Raw genomic sequence first — 20662 nt, forward strand, 5'->3', positions numbered from 1 at the left:
GGGTCCCGCCTTCTGTCCTGGGTCCCGCCTGGAACGGTTCCTCCTGGCACGGTCCTGCCTGGCATGGGTCCCGCCTTCTGTCCTGGGTCCCGCCTGGAACGGTTCCTCTTGGCACGGTCCTGCCTGGCATGGGTCCCGCCTTCTGTCCTGGGTCCCGCCTTCTGTCCTGGGTCCCGCCTTCTGTCCTGGGTCCCGCCTTCTGTCCTGGGTCCCGCCTTCTGTCCTGGGTCCCGCCTGGCACGGTTCCTCCTGGCACGGTCCTGCCTGGCATGGGTCCCGCCTTCTGTCCTGGGTCCCGCCTTCTGTCCTGGGTCCCGCCTTCTGTCCTGGGTCCCGCCTTCTGTCCTGGGTCCCGCCTGGCACGGGTCCATTCATTATATTGGCTCTTTGATTGGTGAGAGATGTATAGACCTTCCCTTGTGATGCCGATTCTGCATGAAATAGAATGAACTGAGTACATTCCGCTGTGAGGCTGCAGCAGACTAGCGAGGTCTTTATTCCATAAATCGAGACCCCGCCGGACCTCACAGACCAGAATTTTAGGGTTTTTCCCGTTCTCTTGGCTGAGGTGATATAATACCGGGTGGTGTGTAATGAGTCAACAGGGAGCCATCTAAAATTCACTTTTCTGTCATTTGTGATGAATATGGATGAACCGATATGGGGGGGCCCTTAATAAGACTTACCCTTAAAGTGGGTGTAACCCTCAGACATGAAATATGAACAAAGCACATCCCTCTGTAGTGTGTACTTGTCTCAGTCCAGAGCACTGAGTGTCATTTTTGTCTGCTGCTTCCTTCCTCTGTTATCAGCATGAGTCACTTCTGACACCAAGAGATAAATGGTGACAAGGAAGGGAGTTCCAGCACACAGCCTGTGATTGACAGCCCCAGTTCTGTTTCTGCAAGCTGTGTGGAGGGGGGTTTTTCTCTTCCCTCCAATCAGCTCTCAGAGCCTTCTTCACTAAACTCTGTAGAGTGTAACTTCAGCTCCCCACCCCCTTTTTTCTGACAGCTCAGACAAGCTGTATAAATTCTGGACTTTGAATGGATGTAGTGATAAGAGAGTGGCAGATAAACAGGTACAACTTATGTAGGAGGATTTGTTTCATCTCCGTGTATCACCTGAGGCCGGCCCCTGCACTGGAGATATGGAGGGTTTACAACCACTTTAAGTAATTTGTTTATGTGGCTAAATCTATTAGCCTCTAATTACGTGTAGATTTATTTATTGGCCACTAGAGGCAGCAACATTCCGTTTGCATTCAGTCTGCCCCCCTTAACTAATGGTGAGATAAGAGATCAGCCACACGGGGAGGGCATTGTTTTTAGTGAGGGGGTCACATCATAGAACTGTGGGAAAGAGCAGTAAAGCACAACCACCGTGTGACATCACAAAGAAGGAACCACAGTCTTTATATACAATGGCCCCATTTGCACAATGACGTCATTACGTCACAATTTGCACAATGACGTCATTACGTCATAATTTGCACAATGACGTCATTACGTCACAAAGCAGCTCATGCATCTTTTTTCTAAGTATTGAGCTTTCAACGCTTCATGGTGGTTGCATTTCCTTACAGAAGTTTAGGATTTCTTGTCCCAGTATCCAGAACCTCCAGAACCGTATTACTCTGATCCAAAATGGATGCGGTGATGAGGTCAACATGAAAGGGGTTTTCTACGTTCAGCAAGGGGTTCAGGAAAATCTTCCACTGTTGTCTCGTGTCCCTTTTTGGACCCCCCGGGGGGTGAGCTGCTCTGCAGCTGTATGAAGGAACCTCTGAACCTGCAGTGCAGGAGCTCGGCCTAATGGGTGGTGCAGATGATTATCTCCAGGCCCCACAAAGGAGCTGACTGGTGGGCCATAGTGTGGGGTGGCCCCGGTCATTCAGGTTTGGACCAGCAGTGCAGGGGGTGGCCCCGGTCATTCAGGTTTGGACCAGCAGTGCAGGGGGTGGCCCCGATCATTCAGGTTTGGACCATCAGTGCAGGGGGTGGCCCCGGTCATTCAGGTTTGGACCATCAGTGCAGGGGGTGGCCCCGGTCATTCAGGTTTGGACCAGCAGTGCAGGGGGTGGCCCCGATCATTCAGGTTTGGACCAGCAGTGCAGGGGGTGGCCCCGGTCATTCAGGTTTGGACCAGCAGTGCAGGGGGTGGCCCCGATCATTCAGGTTTGGACCAGCAGTGCAGGGGGTGGCCCCGGTCATTCAGGTTTGGACCAGCAGTGCAGGGGGTGGCCCCGGTCATTCAGGTTTGGACCAGCAGTGCAGGGGGTGGCCCCGATCATTCAGGTTTGGACCAGCAGTGCAGGGGGTGGCCCCGATCATTCAGGTTTGGACCAGCAGTGCAGGGGGTGGCCCCGGTCATTCAGGTTTGGACCAGCAGTGCAGGGGGTGGCCCCGGTCATTCAGGTTTGGACCAGCAGTGCAGGGGGTGGCCCCGGTCATTCAGGTTTGGACCAGCAGTGCAGGGGGTGGCCCCGATCATTCAGGTTTGGACCAGCAGTGCAGGGGGTGGCCCCGGTCATTCAGGTTTGGACCAGCAGTGCAGGGGGTGGCCCCGATCATTCAGGTTTGGACCAGCAGTGCAGGGGGTGGCCCCGGTCATTCAGGTTTGGACCAGCAGTGCAGGGGGTGGCCCCGGTCATTCAGGTTTGGACCAGCAGTGCAGGGGGTGGCCCCGATCATTCAGGTTTGGACCAGCAGTGCAGGGGGTGGCCCCGATCATTCAGGTTTGGACCAGCAGTGCAGGGGGTGGCCCCGGTCATTCAGGTTTGGACCAGCAGTGCAGGGGGTGGCCCCGGTCATTCAGGTTTGGACCAGCAGTGCAGGGGGTGGCCCCGGTCATTCAGGTTTGGACCAGCAGTGCAGGGGGTGGCCCCGGTCATTCAGGTTTGGACCAGCAGTGCAGGGGGTGGAAAGTCCCTTTAAGTGGTGATATCTCTTTCAATGTATTATGTTTTCAGACTTGTCTTTTTGTGGGTTTTAGGAAAGTCCAACACTGGATGTGGCAGATCAGGAGTTCCCAGAACTGCCATCTGTGCTGCAGGAGGTCCAGCAGATAACCTATAAGGAGTCCTCCAACCACCTCTTAGGTAAAGCATGGGCAATGCCGGCCATTTAACCTGAACTCCAGGCAAACCGCTACATACCCAGACAAAAACGCATATTCATGTCCATCCAATCCTGAGATTTACACAGCTCTGTCACACAGTACAGCCCCATCTAACTAGGGAGGAGACCTGCTTTTCCTGTGCTGCAGGCAGTAGCACTTACAGGTCTTGTCCCTCCCCCAGCCTATGACTGGACAGTGAAAGGAGAAGCTGGTGAGCTCATCCCTGTCACTCCGCTCTCTCCTCCTATCAGCATGCTCAGTGTTATCACACGAGCACTGCAGCACAACTAATTGACTCCTTATGCTGCCCCCCTTCATAGAACATTCTATAAATGATGATAGAGCCGTGTCAATGTGTCTTCATATCTGCCTGGAGTTCAGCTTTAAATGTCAATATTTTTTCCTGGACGGTTAAACTCTTCTAGACAGTGATATGTGTGTGTGGGGGGTCTAGTCCACGGCTCAGTCCACGGCTCAGTCCACGGCTCAGTCCGCGGCTCAGTCCGCGGGTCAGTCCACGGCTCAGTCCACGGGTCAGTCCGCGGCTCAGTCCGCGGCTCAGTCCACGGGTCAGTCCACGGGTCAGTCCACGGCTCAGTCCACGGCTCAGTCCACGGGTCAGTCCACGGCTCAGTCCGCGGCTCAGTCCGCGGCTCAGTCCATGGCTCAGTCCACGGCTCAGTCCGCGGCTCAGTCCACGGGTCAGTCCACGGCTCAGTCCACGGCTCAGTCCATGGTATAGGCTGTATAAATAAACACTTGATGGAGGATTCTTCCCCCTTCAGTGTGTGGGGTGCATGCTGGCCTAGAAAGCCTAGCACTAGTTCTGCATCTGTGGCAGCATAGTACAAGTCTGCACTCCCCCCACCTGGTCCCTTCCAAGGTATTCAGCCGTGTGTGTAATCTGATCTTCACGGCAGTAACATGGCTCTCTTAAACCTTGGATTGCCAGACTCACACTTGCCGCATGCTGGCCGCAAAACAGGAAATCTTGATGTGTAATATTTCATATTTATATAATACATCTGCTGGGGTGATCTATGGAAAGTCACTCTTCATTCCCTTTGAAGATAGAAATAAAGGATCTGCAAAACTTTCCACCTGATGCCTGTCGCCCTCATCCTTACCTATATGAACACAATGTGAGTGATGAAAGCCTAGCACTAGCTCTGCACTTCATGGCGGATCCGCACAGTGGAAGCCTACGCTGTGCTGTCTCTGCCCGGTAAGGAGGGGTGGAGGCGCTCCTGCAGGTTTCATCCGCCCGGCACCCTCATCCTTGCCTATATGAACACAATGTTAGTAATGAAGGAAGTGCAGAGACAGGAAAGCCTAGCACTAGCTCTGCACTTCATGGCGGACCCTGCACAGTGAAAGCCTACGCTGTGCTGTCTCTGCCCGGTGAAGAGGAGGGGTGGAGGCGCTCCTGCAGGTTTCATCCGCCCGGCACCCTCATCCTTGCCTATATGAACACAATGTTAGTAATAAACGAAGTGCGGAGATTGGAAAGCCTAGCACTAGCTCTGCACTTCATGGCGGATCCGCACAGTGGAAGCCTACGCTGTGCTGTCTCTGCCCGGTAAGGAGGGGTGGAGGCGCTCCTGCAGGTTTCATCCGCCCGGCACCCTCATCCTTGCCTATATGAACACAATGTTAGTAATGAACGAAGTGCGGAGATTGGAAAGCCTAGCACTAGCTCTGCACTTCATGGCGGATCCACACAGTGGAAGCCTACGCTGTGCTGTCTCTGCCCGGTAAGGAGGGGTGGAGGGGCTCCTGCAGGTTTCATCCGCCCGGCACCCTCATCCTTGCCTATATGAACACAATGTTAGTAATGAACAAAGTGCGGAGATTGGAAAGCCTAGCACTAGCTCTGCACTTCATGGCGGATCCACACAGTGGAAGCCTACGCTGTGCTGTCTCTGCCCGGTAAGGAGGGGTGGAGGGGCTCCTGCAGGTTTCATCCGCCCGGCACCCTCATCCTTACCTATATGAACACAATGTGAGTGATGAAAGCCTAGCACTAGCTCTGCACTTCATGCCGGATCCGCACAGTGGAAGCCTACGCTGTGCTGTCTCTGCCTGGTGTGGAGGAGGGGAGGTACGCCTGCAGTCTTCATCCGCCCGGCACCCTCATTCTTGCCTATTTTGTCCATAATGTTAGTAATGAACTAGGTGCTGAGACAGGAAAGCCTAGCACTAGCTCTGCACTTCATGGTGGATCCTGCACAGTGGAAGCCTACGCTGTGCTGTCTCTGCCCGGTAAGGAGGGGTGGAGGGGCTCCTGCAGTCTTCATCCGCCCGGCACCCTCATCCTTGCCTATATGAACACAATGTTAGTAATGAACGAAGTGCGGAGATTGGAAAGCCTAGCACTAGTTCTGCACTTCATGGCGGATCCACACAGTGGAAGCCTACGCTGTGCTGTCTCTGCCCGGTAAGGAGGGGTGGAGGCGCTCCTGCAGGTTTCATCCGCCCGGCACCCTCATCCTTACCTATATGAACACAATGTGAGTGATGAAAGCCTAGCACTAGCTCTGCACTTCATGGTGGATCCTGCACAGTGGAAGCCTACACTGTGCTGTCTCTGCCTGGTGTGGAGGAGGGGAGGTACGCCTGCAGTCTTCATCCGCCCGGCACCTTCATCCTTGCCTAGTCTGACCACAATGTGAGTACTAGATGAGGGGTTCTGGTCGATCGTTCTTCGTCATGTGACACCCGCGGACGAATCTTCGCCTGTTCTGTGATCTCCAGCTCACGACATTTTTCCTTCTTGACAGATGGCAGCTTTGAATGGGACGGCGAGATGCCTGTGAAACCTGTGAAAAGCTCCTTCGTCACCTCACTCTCACCAGCGATGCTGAACACGGAAGTGACCACCAGTACCCCGGAGCCCGTACCGCTGCCCGTCCAGAAGCCGGCGCTGCCCGTTCAACTCTCCAGGTTCAGCGTGTCTCCAACTGCCGTGTCCCGGTTCTCCATAACGCAGGTGGCGGACAATGCCGCGGGACCGCTGGAAGGTGAGAGACAACTCTACATGTTCTGGGGTTCTTATAGAACGGGGGTCTCCAAACTGTGACCTGTGGGCTGGGTGCCGCTCTTTGCCTGCCTTTATCCGGCCCTTGGGGCAATATTCCCCCCAATGATACGAGGAAGTGTTCTCCCCACTGACACCAATGATGGGGCACTAATCCCCCACTGACACCAACGATGGGACACCATTCCTCCCACTGACACCAACGATGGGGCACTATTCCTCCCACTGACACCAACGATGGGGCACTATTCCTCCCACTGATACCAACGATGAGGCACTATTCCTCTCACTGACACCAACGATGGGGCACCATTCCTCCCACTGACACCAACGATGGGGCACTATTCCCCCCACTGACACCAATGATGGGTTGCTATTCCTCCCACTGATACCAATGATGAGGCACTATTCCTCTCACTGACACCAATGATGGGGCGCTATTCCTCCCACTGACACCAATGATGGGGCACTATTCCTCCCACTGACACCAATGATGGGGCACTAATCCCCCACTGACACCAATGATGGGACACCATTCCTCCCACTGACACCAATGATGGGACACTATTCCTCCCACTGACACCAATGATGGGACACCATTCCTCCCACTGACACCAATGATGGGGCACCATTCCTCCCACTGACACCAACGATGGGGCACTAATCCCCCACTGACACCAATGATGGGACACCATTCCTCCCACTGACACCAATGATGGGGCACCATTCCTCCCACTGACACCAATGATGGGGCGCTATTCCTCCCACTGATACCAATGATGGGGCACTATTCCTCTCACTGACACCAATGATGGGGCGCTATTCCTCCCACTGAAACCAATGATGGGGCGCTATTCCTCCCACTGACACCAATGATGGGGCGCTATTCCTCCCACTGACACCAATGATGGGGCGCTATTCCTCCCACTGACACCAATGATGGGGCGCTATTCCTCCCACTGACACCAATGATGGGGCGCTATTCCTCCCACTGACACCAATGATGGGTTGCTATTCCTCCCACTGACACCAATGATGGGGCGCTATTCCTCCCACTGACACCAATGATGGGGCACTATTCCTCACACTGATACCAATGATGGGGCACTATTCCCCCCACTGACACCAATGATGGGGCACTATTCCTCCCACTGACACCAATGATGGGGCACTATTCCTCCCACTGACACCAATGATGGAGCACTATTCCTCCCACTGACACCAATGATGGGGCGCTATTCCTCCCACTGACACCAATGATGGGGCGCTATTCCTCCCCCTGACACCAATGATGGGGCACTATTCCTCCCACTGACACCAATGATGGGGCGCTATTCCTCCCACTGACACCAATGATGGGGCGCTATTCCTCCCACTGACACCAATGATGGGGCACTATTCCTCACACTGACACCAATGATGGGGCACTATTCCTCCCACTGACACCAATGATGGGGCACTATTCCTCCCACTGACACCAATGATGGGGCACTATTCCTCCCACTGACACCAATGATGGGGCACTATTCCTCCCACTGACACCAATGACGGGGCACTATTCCTCCCACTGACACCAACGATGGGGCACTATTCCTCCCACTGACACCAATGATGGGGCACTATTCTTCCCACTGACACCAACGATGGGGCACTATTCTTCCCACTGACACCAATGATGGGGCACTGTTCCTCCACATAATACCAAATGTGATGTTTACTCCAACTGATGCCAGGAAAATTTCCACTCTCACTGGCCACAGTCCGGCCCCCCTAAAAAAAACAACTGGCCCTTTGTTTTGAAAGTTTGGAGACCTCTGGTATAGAAGTTTAGGAACACCTATTGTGCCTGCTAGAGGATCCCCTTTCTAAGTCATTGTGTATTTTTCTTGTTAGCAGGAGGGTATGATATTAGAGACATCGGTGGATCTGGGTGTAGGGGCCCATTCATTCTAGATGTGGGTTGGGTGGGCCCTGGGACTCCATGCTGCTGTTGTGTAGACAGGAGGCAGTTGTAATGACTCCATAACGGCTCTCCTGGTTTCCATCATTTCCGGCATGCGGACTTGACATGTCAAGATGTTCTCTGCCTGACCATGGTGGAGAATGATGGACCATGAGAGAGCTGAGGGTGTCGGAGAGGCTGCTCTACACTGCATAGCTCAGCAGTTGTGGATACCTGACCGTCACATCTCTATGAATATGTTGAACATCCAGTTATAAAACCCTTGGGCAATAATATGGAGTTGCCCCCTTTTACGGCTATATCAGCCTTCACTCCTTTGGGAAGGCTTTGAAGGATGCCATATAGGATGAGAAGGTTTGGCTCACCATTGGGACTTTAATCCATCTCAAAGGTGTTCAGTAGGGTCAAGGTCAGTGAAGGACACTGGAGTTCCAACACCCATCAGACCTGTATGAGCTTGTTGGACGTCCCATTGCAAAACCATGGCCATTAATATGGGGTTGGACTTCCTTTGGGGTTATACCCTCCTCCACCCTTCTGGAAAAACTCTCCACAAGATTTTGGAGGGTGTCTGTGGGACTTTGTGTCCACTTGTGAGGTCAGGTACTGATGTTGGATGAGAAGACCTGCCTCACCATCAGAATTCCAATTCATCCCAAAGGTTTGTAGTAGGTTGAGGTCAGAATTCCCGATTCCTCCACTCTTCTACGAGGGATTTCCACTTGTTTGTGGAGTGTATCTATGAGAACTTTCTAGGTTACGTGTTCAGTAGGGTTGAGGTCGGGGCTCTGTACAGGACACTGGAGTTCCTCCACACCAAACTGGTCATCCATGTCTTTATGGAGCTGGCTTTGTACACAGGGGACAGTCATGGGGGAACAGAAAAGGGTCTTCACCAAACTGGTCATCCATGTCTTTATGGAGCTGGCTTTGTACACAGGGGACAGTCATGGGGGAACAGAAAAGGGTCTTCACCAAACTGGTCATCCATGTCTTTATGGAGCTGGCTTTGTACACAGGGGACAGTCATGGGGGGGACAGAAAAGGGTCTTCACCAAACTGTTACCACAAGGCTGGAGGAGCACAATTGTCTCCAATGTCTTTGTATGATGGAGGATTACCAGGACCCGTCACTGGGGACCCCTGAGCTCCAGCATTGGGGGGGTCCATGTACTTTAGGCCGTATAGTGTATAGAGATGGTCCGCACTCGTTGGGGTACAGACGGGGGCATCTTTTATCTTTGATGAACGCATTAAACCTAAAATCAAACATTTCTATATTGCAGCTTACCAATTCTTAGGCATTCCTTTTCCTTTTTAGGTTTTCTTTCTTTTGGCTTCAATGTGTTAGTATATCTAAATCTGCTAGTCCATCTAACACTCCCCTCCCCTCAAGACTGATAATGCTGCTGTCCAAAGGTGCCCCCCTGTGCTCCTTCCTCCAGAGTGGGGGCGCTCTAATACAGGAGGTGTGTTACTGGCCGGATCACCAGGTGAAAACAGAGGGGAAAAGAAAAGGAATGCAGCCGCTGCATCTAATGATCGGTAAGCTGCGATATACAGTCAGGTGCATAAATATTGGGACGTCGACACAATTCTAACATTTTTGGCTCTATACACCACAATGGATTTGAAATGAAAGGAACAAGATGTGCTTTAACTGCAGACTGTCAGCTTTAATTTGAGGGTATTTACATCCAAATCAGGTGAACGGTGTAGGAATGACAACAGTTTGTATATGTGCCTCCCACTTGTTAAGGGACCAAAAGTAATGGGACAGAATAATAATCATAAATCAAACTTTCACTTTTTAATACTTGGTTACAAATCCTTTGCAGTCAATGACAGCCTGAAGTGTGGAACGCATAGACATCACCAGACGCTGGGTGTCATCCCTGGTGATGCTCTGCCAGGCCTTTACTGCAACTGTCTTCAGTTCCTGCTTGTTCTTGGGGCATTTTCCCTTCAGTTTTGTCTTCAGCAAGTGAAATGCTCCATCGGATTCAGGTCAGGTGATTGGCCATTGCAGAACATTCCACTTCTTTGGTGTCTTTTGCAGTCTGCTTTGGGTCATTGTCCATCTGCACTGTGAAGCCTCCAATGAGTTGTGAAGCATTTGGCTGAATATGAGCCGATAATATTCCCGAAACACTTCACAATTCATCCGGCTGCTTCTGTCAGCCGTCACATCATCAATAAATACAAGAGAAGCAGTTCCATTGGCAGCCATACATGCCCACGCCATGACACTACCACCACCATGATCACTGATGAGGTGGTATGCTGAGGACCATGAGCAGTTCCTTCTCCATCCTCTTCTCTTCCCATCACTCTGGTACAAGTTGATGTCGGTCTCATCTGTCCATAGGATGTTGTTCCAGAACTGTGAAGGCTTTTTTACATGTCGTTTGGCAAACTCTAATCTGGCCTTCCTGTGTTTGAGGCTCACCAATGGTTTACATCTTGTGGTGAACCCTCTGTATTCACTCTGGTGAAGTCTTCTCCTGATTGGTGACTTTGACACACATACACCTACCTCCTGGAGAGTGTTCTTGATCCGGCCAACTGTTGTGAAGGGTGTTTTCTTCACCAGGGAAAGAATTCTTCGCTCATCCACCACAGTTGTTTTCTGTGGTCTTCCGGGTCTTTTGGTGTTGCTGGGCTCACCGGTGCGTTCCTTCTTTTTAAGAATGTTCCAAACAGTTGTTTTGGCCACGCCTAATGTTTTTGCTATCTCTCTGATGGGTTTGTTTTGTTTTTTCAGCCTAATGATGGCTTCACTGATAGTGACAGCTCTTTGGGTCTCATCTTGAGAGTTGACAGCAACAGATTCCAAATGCAAATAGCACACTTGACATGAACTCTGGACCTTTTATCTGCTCATTGTAATTGGGATAATGAGGGAATAACACACACCTGGCCATGGAACAGCTGAGAAGCCAATTGTCCCATTACTTTTGGTCCCTTAACAAGTGGGAGGCACATATGCAAACTGTTGTAATTCCTACACCGTTCACCTGATTTGGATGTAAATACCCTCAAATTAAAGATGACAGTCTGCAGTTAAAGCACATCTTGTTCGTTTCATTTCAAATCCATTGTGGTGTATAGAGCCAAAAATGTTAGAATTGTGTAGATGTCCCAATATTTATGGACCTGACTGTATTCTGATTTCCAGTTGAAAGGACAGTTTTAGGTGGAGTCACCCTTTAAGACTCGCCTGTGTTCCCTCTCACCCTCCATGTCAGAGAAGGAATGATCGGCGAGTCCTGCGGCTGAAGTCGGTCAGAATCTGTTTGTTTGCTGTGAGGAAGTGAGAGGAGACTCAGACTGGGCGCGGCTGCGTTTTGTGGTTTTTACGTTTGCAGAAAACAGACTCGCCAGCAGCTCACGCGGAGCGACTGCATCACTGCGGGAGGGGGAGCGGCTCCTCGCCGACGCATCACATGGGGGCCCTACAAACATTCATATCGTGTGAAACTGGAAAAGACACATTTCATGGCATGGCGGCCTTATTATTGTTATCTGCAGCATTGGAGCCGGCCTGGATTCATCAGAATGGGGCCCCCTAGTGCCGCGGAGGAGCCGCTGCAAACTCTGCCTTTCTTCTATAATGCCTGAATTGGATTATCATTCTGTCACAAGTATGACGGCAGCCACACTTCCCAAACAAATCCAGGAACTTTCATATCTCCAGGTCTTCTCAAAAGTACATTTCAATCATTAACCCCCCGGAGATCCCGCCATAACCCCCCCTTGTCCAGGCACTTCCTGTTACATGGTTACAACTCTGTCCTGGTCTGCCAATTGTGCCCCTGTGTTGTCACCCTGTCACAGGGGCATCCAGTGAAGACTAAAGCGCTGGCACTCAATAAATCGGCACCCAGAGAAATGCCAGGCAGCCTTCGTTGTGTGCATGTAGACAGGAAGTGGCTGCAAAGGGGCTGCAGGAGCTCATCAGTGTGAGATATCCATAGTTCCACAGTTACATAGTTAGTCTGTCTGAAAAAAGACAAAAGTCCATCCAGTTCAACCATTAAAAAAAAAAACTTATAATCCGACACCCACAGATGATCCAGAGGAAGGCAAAAAATCCCAGCAAAGCACGATCCAATCTGCTCCTGCAGGAAAAACAATTCCTTCCTGATCCCCCGAGAGGCAATCGGATATTCCCGGGATCAATAATCAGATATTCCCTGGACCAATAATCGGATATTCCCTGGACCAATAATCGAATATTCCCGGGATCAATAATTGGATATTCCCGGGATCAATAAACGGATATTCCCCGGATCAATAATCGGATATTCCAGGGATCAATAATCGGATATTCCTGGGATCAATAATCGGATATTCCCGGGATCAATAATCGGATATTCCCTGGATCAATAATCGGATCTTCCCGGGATCAATAATCGGATATTCCCGGGACCAATAATCGGATATTCCCGGGATCAATAATCGGATATTCCCTGGATCAATAATCGGATATTCCCGGGATCAATAATCGGATATTCCCTGGATCAATAATCGGATATTCCCGGGACCAATAATCGGATATTCCCTGGATCAATAATCGGATATTCCCGGGATCAATAATCGGATATTCCCGGGACCAATAATCGGATCTTCCCTGGATCAATAATCGGATATTCCCTGGATCAATAATCGGATATTCCCTGGATCAATAATCGGATATTCCCTGGATCAATAATCGGATATTCCCGGGACCAATAATCGGATATTCCCTGGATCAATAATCGGATATTCCCGGGATCAATAATCGGATATTCCCTGGATCAATAATCGGATATTCCCGGGACCAATAATCGGATATTCCCTGGATCAATAATCGGATATTCCCTGGATCAATAATCGGATATTCCCTGGATCAATAATCGGATATTCCCGGGACCAATAATCGGATATTCCCTGGATCAATAATCGGATATTCCCGGGATCAATAATCGGATATTCCCGGGATCAATAATCGGATATTCCCGGGACCAATAATCGGATATTCCCGGGATCAATAATCGGATCTTCCCTGGATCAATAATCGGATATTCCCGGGATCAATAATCGGATATTCCCTGGATCAATAATCGGATATTCCCGGGATCAATAATCGGATATTCCCTGGATCACCTTTCCCTATAAATGTTATATCCAGTTATATTCTGTGTATCCAAGAAATGTAACAAAAGGGGATGACATTGTTTCTGGCACTCAGTACTTTTCAGTTCCTGGTGGCTTAGTGGGCAGCAGTTCCACCTTGCAGCACCTGGTGGCTTAGTGGGCAGCAGTTCCACCTTGCAGCACCTGGTGGCTTAGTGGGCAGCAGTTCCACCTTGCAGCACTCGGTGGATTAGTGGGCAGCACTTCCACCTTGCAGCACCCAGGGGCTTAGGGGGCAGCAGTTCCACTTTGCAGCACCCGGTGGCTTAGTGGGCAGCACTTCCACTTTGCAGCACCCAGTGGATTAGTGGGCAGCACTTCCACTTTGCAGCACCCAGTGGATTAGTGGGCAGCACTTCCACCTTGCAGCACCCGGTGGCTTAGTGGGCAGCACTTCCACTTTGCAGCACCCAGTGGATTAGTGGGCAGCACTTCCACCTTGCAGCACCTGGTGGCTTAGGGGGCAGCAGTTCCACCTTGCAGCACCCGGTGGATTAGTGGGCAGCACTTCCACTTTACAGCACCCAGTGGATTAGTGGGCAGCACTTCCACCTTGCAGAACCGGGGTCCTCGGTTCCATAGAATCCATGTGCATGGAGTTTGCATGGTCTCACTGGACTTGGCAGCATTTCCCCCAGGTACTCCTTCCACCTCCCAGAGCCGTGCTGGTTCCCCATTGGTGGGGATGAAACACATACAGTCGTCCTCCATACACGCCACATTTGCTCCGAGAGAATTCCATTGGCCGACCACTCCTGATGAACAATGGAGAGTCAGGAGGAGCAGCTCCGCAGTCATGTGATCGCCAATCAGAACCCGCCCCCGAGCTTCATCTTCTCTGCAGGGAAGAAGATACATTGTTTATTTACTCATTAGAGGAGACATTGGTATTAAGGGGGAGCTCCGCCCAAAAGGGGAAGTTCTGCTCTAAGGATTGCTCCTCCGCTCCACGTTAAGGATTGGCACCTGGAGGGGGGGGGGTGGCACCTGGAGGGGGGGGGAGGGGGTTTTCCAAAATTTGACAGGCAGGTTCCCACTCCCACTTATGCTGCGATCGCCTATGCAATCAGATGTGGAAGTTGTCCTTCCCCCTCCCCCATAGTTTCTAGGTCATGTGAGGGAGAATCCTCAGGAGGGGGAATCCCCAGGAGGGGCAGGGGTTACAGTGCAGAGAAATGTGCGGGCCCCGTGGCAGTGTGAACAAATCACTTGGGGCCAATGTTCCGAATTATTGTGGAAAGTGAATGTCCAGCGAGGTGCCACTACAAACCCAGCAGAACGCAGCCGCCTGTACAGCCACAGAGCGGGTCTCCAGTACAGTGTGTGATGGCATGAAAACCTGAAGTGGAGGAAAGTCCCTCCCCCCGGGGTGATCAATGCACATCGCAGGGATTAGAACAAACGTTTAGCAGATTCCTATCTTTTGTTGCTCTGAAGAAATATCTGTTTGTCTCCCCGTGTCCTGCGCTGTGCGATTCTGAATGGGAGGAGCCAGTTCATTATAATCACCCGGGGCACTCTCGGGGTTCTGATGGGGAACATTGCAAGGTCTGTGTCCCCTCTGATGGGGAACATTGCAGGATCCGCCTCCACTCTGATGGGGAACATTGCAGGGTCTGCCTCCACTCTGATGGGGAACATTGCAGGGTCTGCGTCCCCTCTGATGGGGAACATTGCAGGATCCGCCTCCACTCTGATGGGGAACATTGCAGGGTCCGCCTCCGCTCTGATGGGGAACATTGCAGGGTCTGCCTCCACTCTGATGGGGAACATTGCAGGGTCTGCGTCCCCTCTGATGGGGAACATTGCAGGGTCCGCCTCCGCTCTGATGGGGAACATTGCAGGGTCTGCGTCCCCTCTGATGGGGAACATTGCAGGGTCCGCCTCCACTCTGATGGGGAACATTGCAAGGTCTGCGTCCCCTCTGATGGGGAACATTGCAAGGTCTGCGTCCCCTCTGATGGGGAACATTGCAGGGTCTGCGTCCCCTCTGATGGGGAACATTGCAAGGTCTGCGTCCCCTCTGATGGGGAACGTTGCAGGGTCCGCCTCCGCTCTGATGGGGAACGTTGCAGGGTCCGCCTCCGCTCTGATGGGGAACGTTGCAGGGTCCGCCTCCACTCTGATGGGGAACGTTGCAGGGTCTGCATCCCCTCTGATGGGGAACATTGCTGGGTCTGCGTCCCCTCTGATGGGGAACATTGCAGGGTCCGCCTCCGCTCTGATGGGGAACGTTGCAGGGTCCGCCTCCACTCTGATGGGGAACGTTGCAGGGTCTGCATCCCCTCTGATGGGGAACATTGCAGGGTCTGCATCCCCTCTGATGGGGAACATTGCAAGGTCTGCGTCCCCTCTGATGGGGAACATTGCAGGGTCCGCCTCCACTCTGATGGGGAAGGTTGCAGGGTCCGCCTCCACTCTGATGGGGAAGGTCGCAGGGTCTGCGTCCCCTCTGATGGGGAACATTGCAGGGTCTGCGCCCCTCTGATGAGGAACATTGCAGGGTCTGCGCCCCTCTGATGAGGAACGTTGCAGGGTCTGCGGCCCCTCAGGGAGTGGATGATGCCACTGATCTGACGGACAGGGTGGGGTGGGGTTGTGTGAATTGATTACATTGATTGGCTGATTGATTGACGTGTTTTGTGTTTCTCCAGCAGACGACTCGCAGCCCACAGAGAAGATCTGAAGGTTCTGGAAGGATTTGGGGGATTTCTCAGGACTGGAGGATGGAAGCTGCAGATTTGGAGGTCATGGAGAACCTTTGTACTGTTACTTCTCTGCTGCGGCCCGGACACCCTCCTGATATGAGCGCCGACCGCGAAGCGTGTGCACCGGGCAGGACTGACCCCCTCCGATCCCGGGGGCTCTTTTCTTTTGTGATTTGCACTTGAGACATTTTTGGACTTGACCTGGCGTGTCTACAGGTTTGAGTGTTCTCCTATGTGCGTGTGTTGGCGGGGGCGGTCCTATGTGCGTGTGTTGGCGGGGGCGGTCCTATGTGCGTATGTTGATGGGGGCGGTCCTATGTGCGTGTGTTGGCGGGGGATGTCCTATGTGCGTGTGTTGGCGGGGGACGGTCCCATGTGCGTGTGTTGGTGGGGGCGGTCCCATGTGCGTGTGTTGGCGGGGGATGGTCCTATGTGCGTGTGTTGGTGGGGGCGGTCTTATGTGCGTATGTCCTATGTGCGTATGTTGGCGGGGGACGGTCCTATGTGCGTGTGTTGGTGGGGGCGGTCCTATGTGCGTGTGTTGGCGGGGGATGGTCCTATGTGCGTGTGTTGGCGGGGGATGATCCTATGTGCGTGTGTTGGCGGGGGATGATCCTATGTGCGTGTGTTGGTGGAGGGCGATCCTATGTGCAAATGTTGGCGGGGGGCGGTCCTATGTGCACATGTTGGTGTGGGGGCGGTCCTATGTGCGTATGTTGGTGGGGGGGGCGGTCCTATGTGCGTGTGTTGGCGGTCCTATGTGCGTGTGTTGGCGGGGGGCGGTCCTATGTGCGTGTGTTGGCGGGGGGCGGTCCTATGTGCGTATGTTGGCGGGGGGCGGTCCTATGTGCGCATGTTGGTGGGGGGGCGGTCCTATGTGCGCATGTTGGTGGGGGGGCGGTCCTATGTGCGCATGTTGGTGGGGGGCGGTCCTATGTGCGTATGTTGGTGTGGGGGCGGTCCTATGTGCGTATGTTGGCGGGGGGCGGTCCTATGCGCGTATGTTGGCGGGGGGCGGTCCTATGCGTGTATGTTGGTGTGGGGGCGGTCCTATGTACGTATGTTGGCGGGGGGCGGTCCTATGCGCGTATGTTGGCGGGGGGTGGTCCTATGCGCGTATGTTGGTGTGGGGGCGGTCCTATGTGTGTATGTTGGTGGGGACAGTCCTATGTGTGTATGTTGGTGGGGGGGCGGTCCTATGTGCGCATGTTGGTGGGGGGGCGGTCCTATGTGCGTATGTTGGTGGGGGGCGGTCCTATGCGTGTATGTTGGCGGGGGGCGGTCCTATGTGTGTATGTTGGTGTGGGGGCGGTCCTATGTGTGTATGTTGTCGGTCCTATGTGTGTATGTTGGTGGGGGGCGGTCCTATGCATGTATGTTGGCGGGGGGTGGTCCTATGTGTGTATGTTGGTGTGGGGGCGGTCCTATGTGTGTATGTTGTCGGTCCTATGTGTGTATGTTGGTTGGGGGGTGGTCCTATGTGCGCATGTTGGTGGGGGGGCGGTCCTATGTGCGTATGTTGGTGGGGGGCGGTCCTATGCGTGTATGTTGGCGGGGGGTGGTCCTATGTGTGTATGTTGGTGTGGGGGCGGTCCTATGTGTGTATGTTGTCGGTCCTATGTGTGTATGTTGGTGGGGGGCGGTCCTATGTGTGTATGTTGGCGGGGGGCGGTCCTATGTGTGTATGTTGGCGGGGGGCGGTCCTATGTGTGTATGTTGGTGGGGGGCGGTCCTATGCATGTATGTTGGCGGGGGGCAGTCCTATATGCATGTGGGAACATCCTATGTGCGTGTGTATGTAGACACATCTGTATGCGTGTTCTCTGTATATAGCTCTATATATATATATCCATTTATAAAGGCATTACTCCTAGAGAGGCAGTAAAGTGTACCTGTCAGCAGAGCCGCACTGTGGCCCCCGGGGAATCCCTCACATTTCATGTCTGGGCACTCTGTTACCTCCCCCCCATCATCCTTTTTTTTTTAAGGAATGAGTGGTATGTCAAGGGCTGTGCTGGACCCCTCACATGTGATGGGAGGCCAAGGGCTGTATGAGGCCTGGACCCCCCCACATGTGATAGGAGGCCAAGGGCTGTATGAGGCCTGGACCCCCCACATGTGATAGGAGGCCAAGGGCTGTATGAGGCCTGGACCCCCCACATGTGATGGGAGGCCAAGGGCTGTGTGAGGCCTGGACCCCTCACATGTGATGGGAGGCCAAGGGCTGTATGAGGCCTGGACCCCCCACATGTGATAGGAGGCCAAGGGCTGTATGAGGCCTGGACCCCCCACATGTGATGGGAGGCCAAGGGCTGTATGAGGCCTGGACCCCCCACATGTGATGGGAGGCCAAGGGCTGTATGAGGCCTGGACCCCCCCACATGTGATGGGAGGCCAAGGGCTGTGTGAGGCCTGGACCCCCCACCCTGTAGCTGATGCAGAGCTGTGTAGTAGTTCTGGCCTGGCACAGCCCCCAATGTTCCCCGCAGGGGAGGAGGGGCATGATGATCCCGAATTCTCAGCTCGGTAACTTCTATTGGTGAGCTGTGTGAAGTCCATACACTGAACACGGACTGATGGAGCGGGGGAGGGGAGATGCTGCTATAGAAAGCTGTTCAGTATCAGATATATATATTTATATATATGGGGCTGATCAAAGCTTTTTCTTTTTTCTCTCCCAAAAAACGGCTCCGCCCTCACAAAGCCCTCTTCAGCCAGTAGAAATGAGCTGAGAGCCAAAGAATATTTGTGGGGTTTTTACCTATCTTCCTTGCCTTGGGCCTCAAACCCCTCATATCAGCCCACGCCCACCCCAAGGTCATCCCACGCCCACCCCAATGCCATCCCACGCCCACCCCAGGGTCATCCCACGTCCACCCCAAGGTCATCCCACGCCCACCCCAATGCCATCCCATGCCCACCACAGGGCCATCCCACACCCACCCTAGGGTCATCCCACGCCCACCCCACGCCCATCCCAGGGTCATCCCACGCCCACCCCAGGACCATCCTACCCCAAGGCCATCCCACGCCCACCCCAGGGCCATTCCACGCCCACCCCAAGGCCATCCCACACCCAACCCAGGACCATCCCACGCCCACCCCAGGGCCATCCCACACCCAACCCAGGACCATCCCACGCCCACCCCAAGGTGATCCCACGCCCACCCCAGGGCCATCCCACACCCAACCCAGGACCATCCCACGCCCACCCCTTTGTCCTATTGGTTAAGGGCAAGCAAAGAAAAGACGCCCCTCTCCCCCTAGCCTAGACCTGCGGCGGAGCGAGGGTTCATACCTGTGCACATGTACTTGGCAGTTGGAGGCACACAGTGCTTGCACTCATGACAGGTACACTTTAAATAGCTCCGAGGGGGCGGGTCTTAACCGATGCACTGGCGAAACCTTTCTTTGTTTTTACACTGAAGACAAACCGCTCCTGTTAATCGTCTCGGGGCCGTCTGCCGCTTCTGCTCGACCTGGATGCACCTCTCCTGTACACTGAAGGGCCCAGCCCCCCCCGCGCTTAAGATTTGAGGTGACCCCCGCCTGGCCGTTCATCATGGACAGATTCCTCCAGCATCCGTGGCGTAGATGGCGCTTGCCTCGGACCACCCTCCTGCCGTACGCGGATTTGTGGGACTGGGGACAATCTCCTGCCACTTTGCCCTCGGAGGAAGTCCCTCGGGGGTTGGCAGACACAATGGGACGTCACATGACCTGTGGACAACCATCAGCGCCGTCGCCCTCTACAGGGCTGGATGTATACACACAGGCCTGGTGCAGAGCCGATCTTGGATCATCGAACGTTCGGAGGACATTGTTACTCTCCATATTACCTGCTGATGTATTGCTAGCCGTGTCTATCAGAGTCTATAGAGGTGGATGAGAAATATTTATATTTTGTATCGATAAATGAACTCTTTACCAAGTGTGAGCTGGTGGTGGGTCACTGCCGAGGGCCCCGTGTATGTACACAGCCGTGTCCTGTCCCCGCGGAGGGCCCCGTGTATGTACGTAGCCGTGTCCTGTCCTCGCGGGCACTCTGAGGGCCCCGTGTATGTACGTAGCCGTGTCCTGTCCCCGCGGAGGGCCCCGTGTATGTACACAGCCGTGTCCTGTCCCCGCGGAGGGCCCCGTGTATGTACGTAGCCGTGTCCTGTCCCCGCGGAGGGCCCCGTGTATGTACATAGCCGTGTCCTGTCCCCGCGGGCACTCTGAGGGCCCCGTGTATGTACATAGCCATGTCCTGTCCCCGCAGAGGGCCCCGTGTATGTACGTAGCCGTGTCCTGTCCCCGCGGAGGGCCCCTTGTATGTACATAGCCATGTCCTGTCCCCGCAGAGGGCCCCGTGTATGTACGTAGCCGTGTCCTGTCCCCGCAGAGGGCCCCGTGTATGTACATAGCCGTGTCCTGTCCCCGCAGAGGGCCCCGTGTATGTACATAGCCGTGTCCTGTCCCCGCAGAGGGCCCCGTGTATGTACATATGCCGTGTCCTGTCCCCGCGGGCATTCTGAGGGCCGGCGTATAAATGGTTTATTTTTTATGATAACCGCCATATGATTGGTGCAAGTTGTTTGGTACAAATGTGGGCTATTGAGGTCATGGGGGGAGGAGGGGCATCGAAAACCGTGTTTTAGTTTGGGGCCATTTTTT

The 20662-nt window shown here is 53.5% G+C and overlaps 1 protein-coding gene across 3 annotated transcripts in view; it reads left to right on the forward strand.

The window, feature by feature from the left end:
* LOC149428474 (serine/threonine-protein kinase LMTK1-like) overlaps positions 1–16701 on the forward strand; it is a 72268-nt gene extending 55567 nt beyond the window's left edge. For 2 of the 3 annotated variants that reach the window (XM_089667362.1, XM_089667364.1), the window contains 3 exons: positions 2995–3100; positions 5901–6140; positions 15953–16699. In XM_089667362.1, the coding sequence (XP_089523488.1) occupies positions 2995–3100; positions 5901–6140; positions 15953–15984 (378 nt within the window). In that variant the 3' untranslated portion in view covers positions 15985–16699. Of the gene's footprint in view, positions 1–2994; positions 3101–5900; positions 6141–15952 lie in introns of all 3 variants that reach the window. The other variant, XM_089667363.1, reaches the window with a different exon arrangement.
* The last annotated feature ends 3961 nt before the right edge of the window (positions 16702–20662 follow it).

This window comes from Staurois parvus, unplaced genomic scaffold (genome assembly GCF_062004578.1).
Source record: "Staurois parvus isolate SC_StPar_1 unplaced genomic scaffold, SC_StPar_1.0 ptg003214l, whole genome shotgun sequence".
Lineage (NCBI taxonomy): Eukaryota > Metazoa > Chordata > Amphibia > Anura > Ranidae > Staurois > Staurois parvus.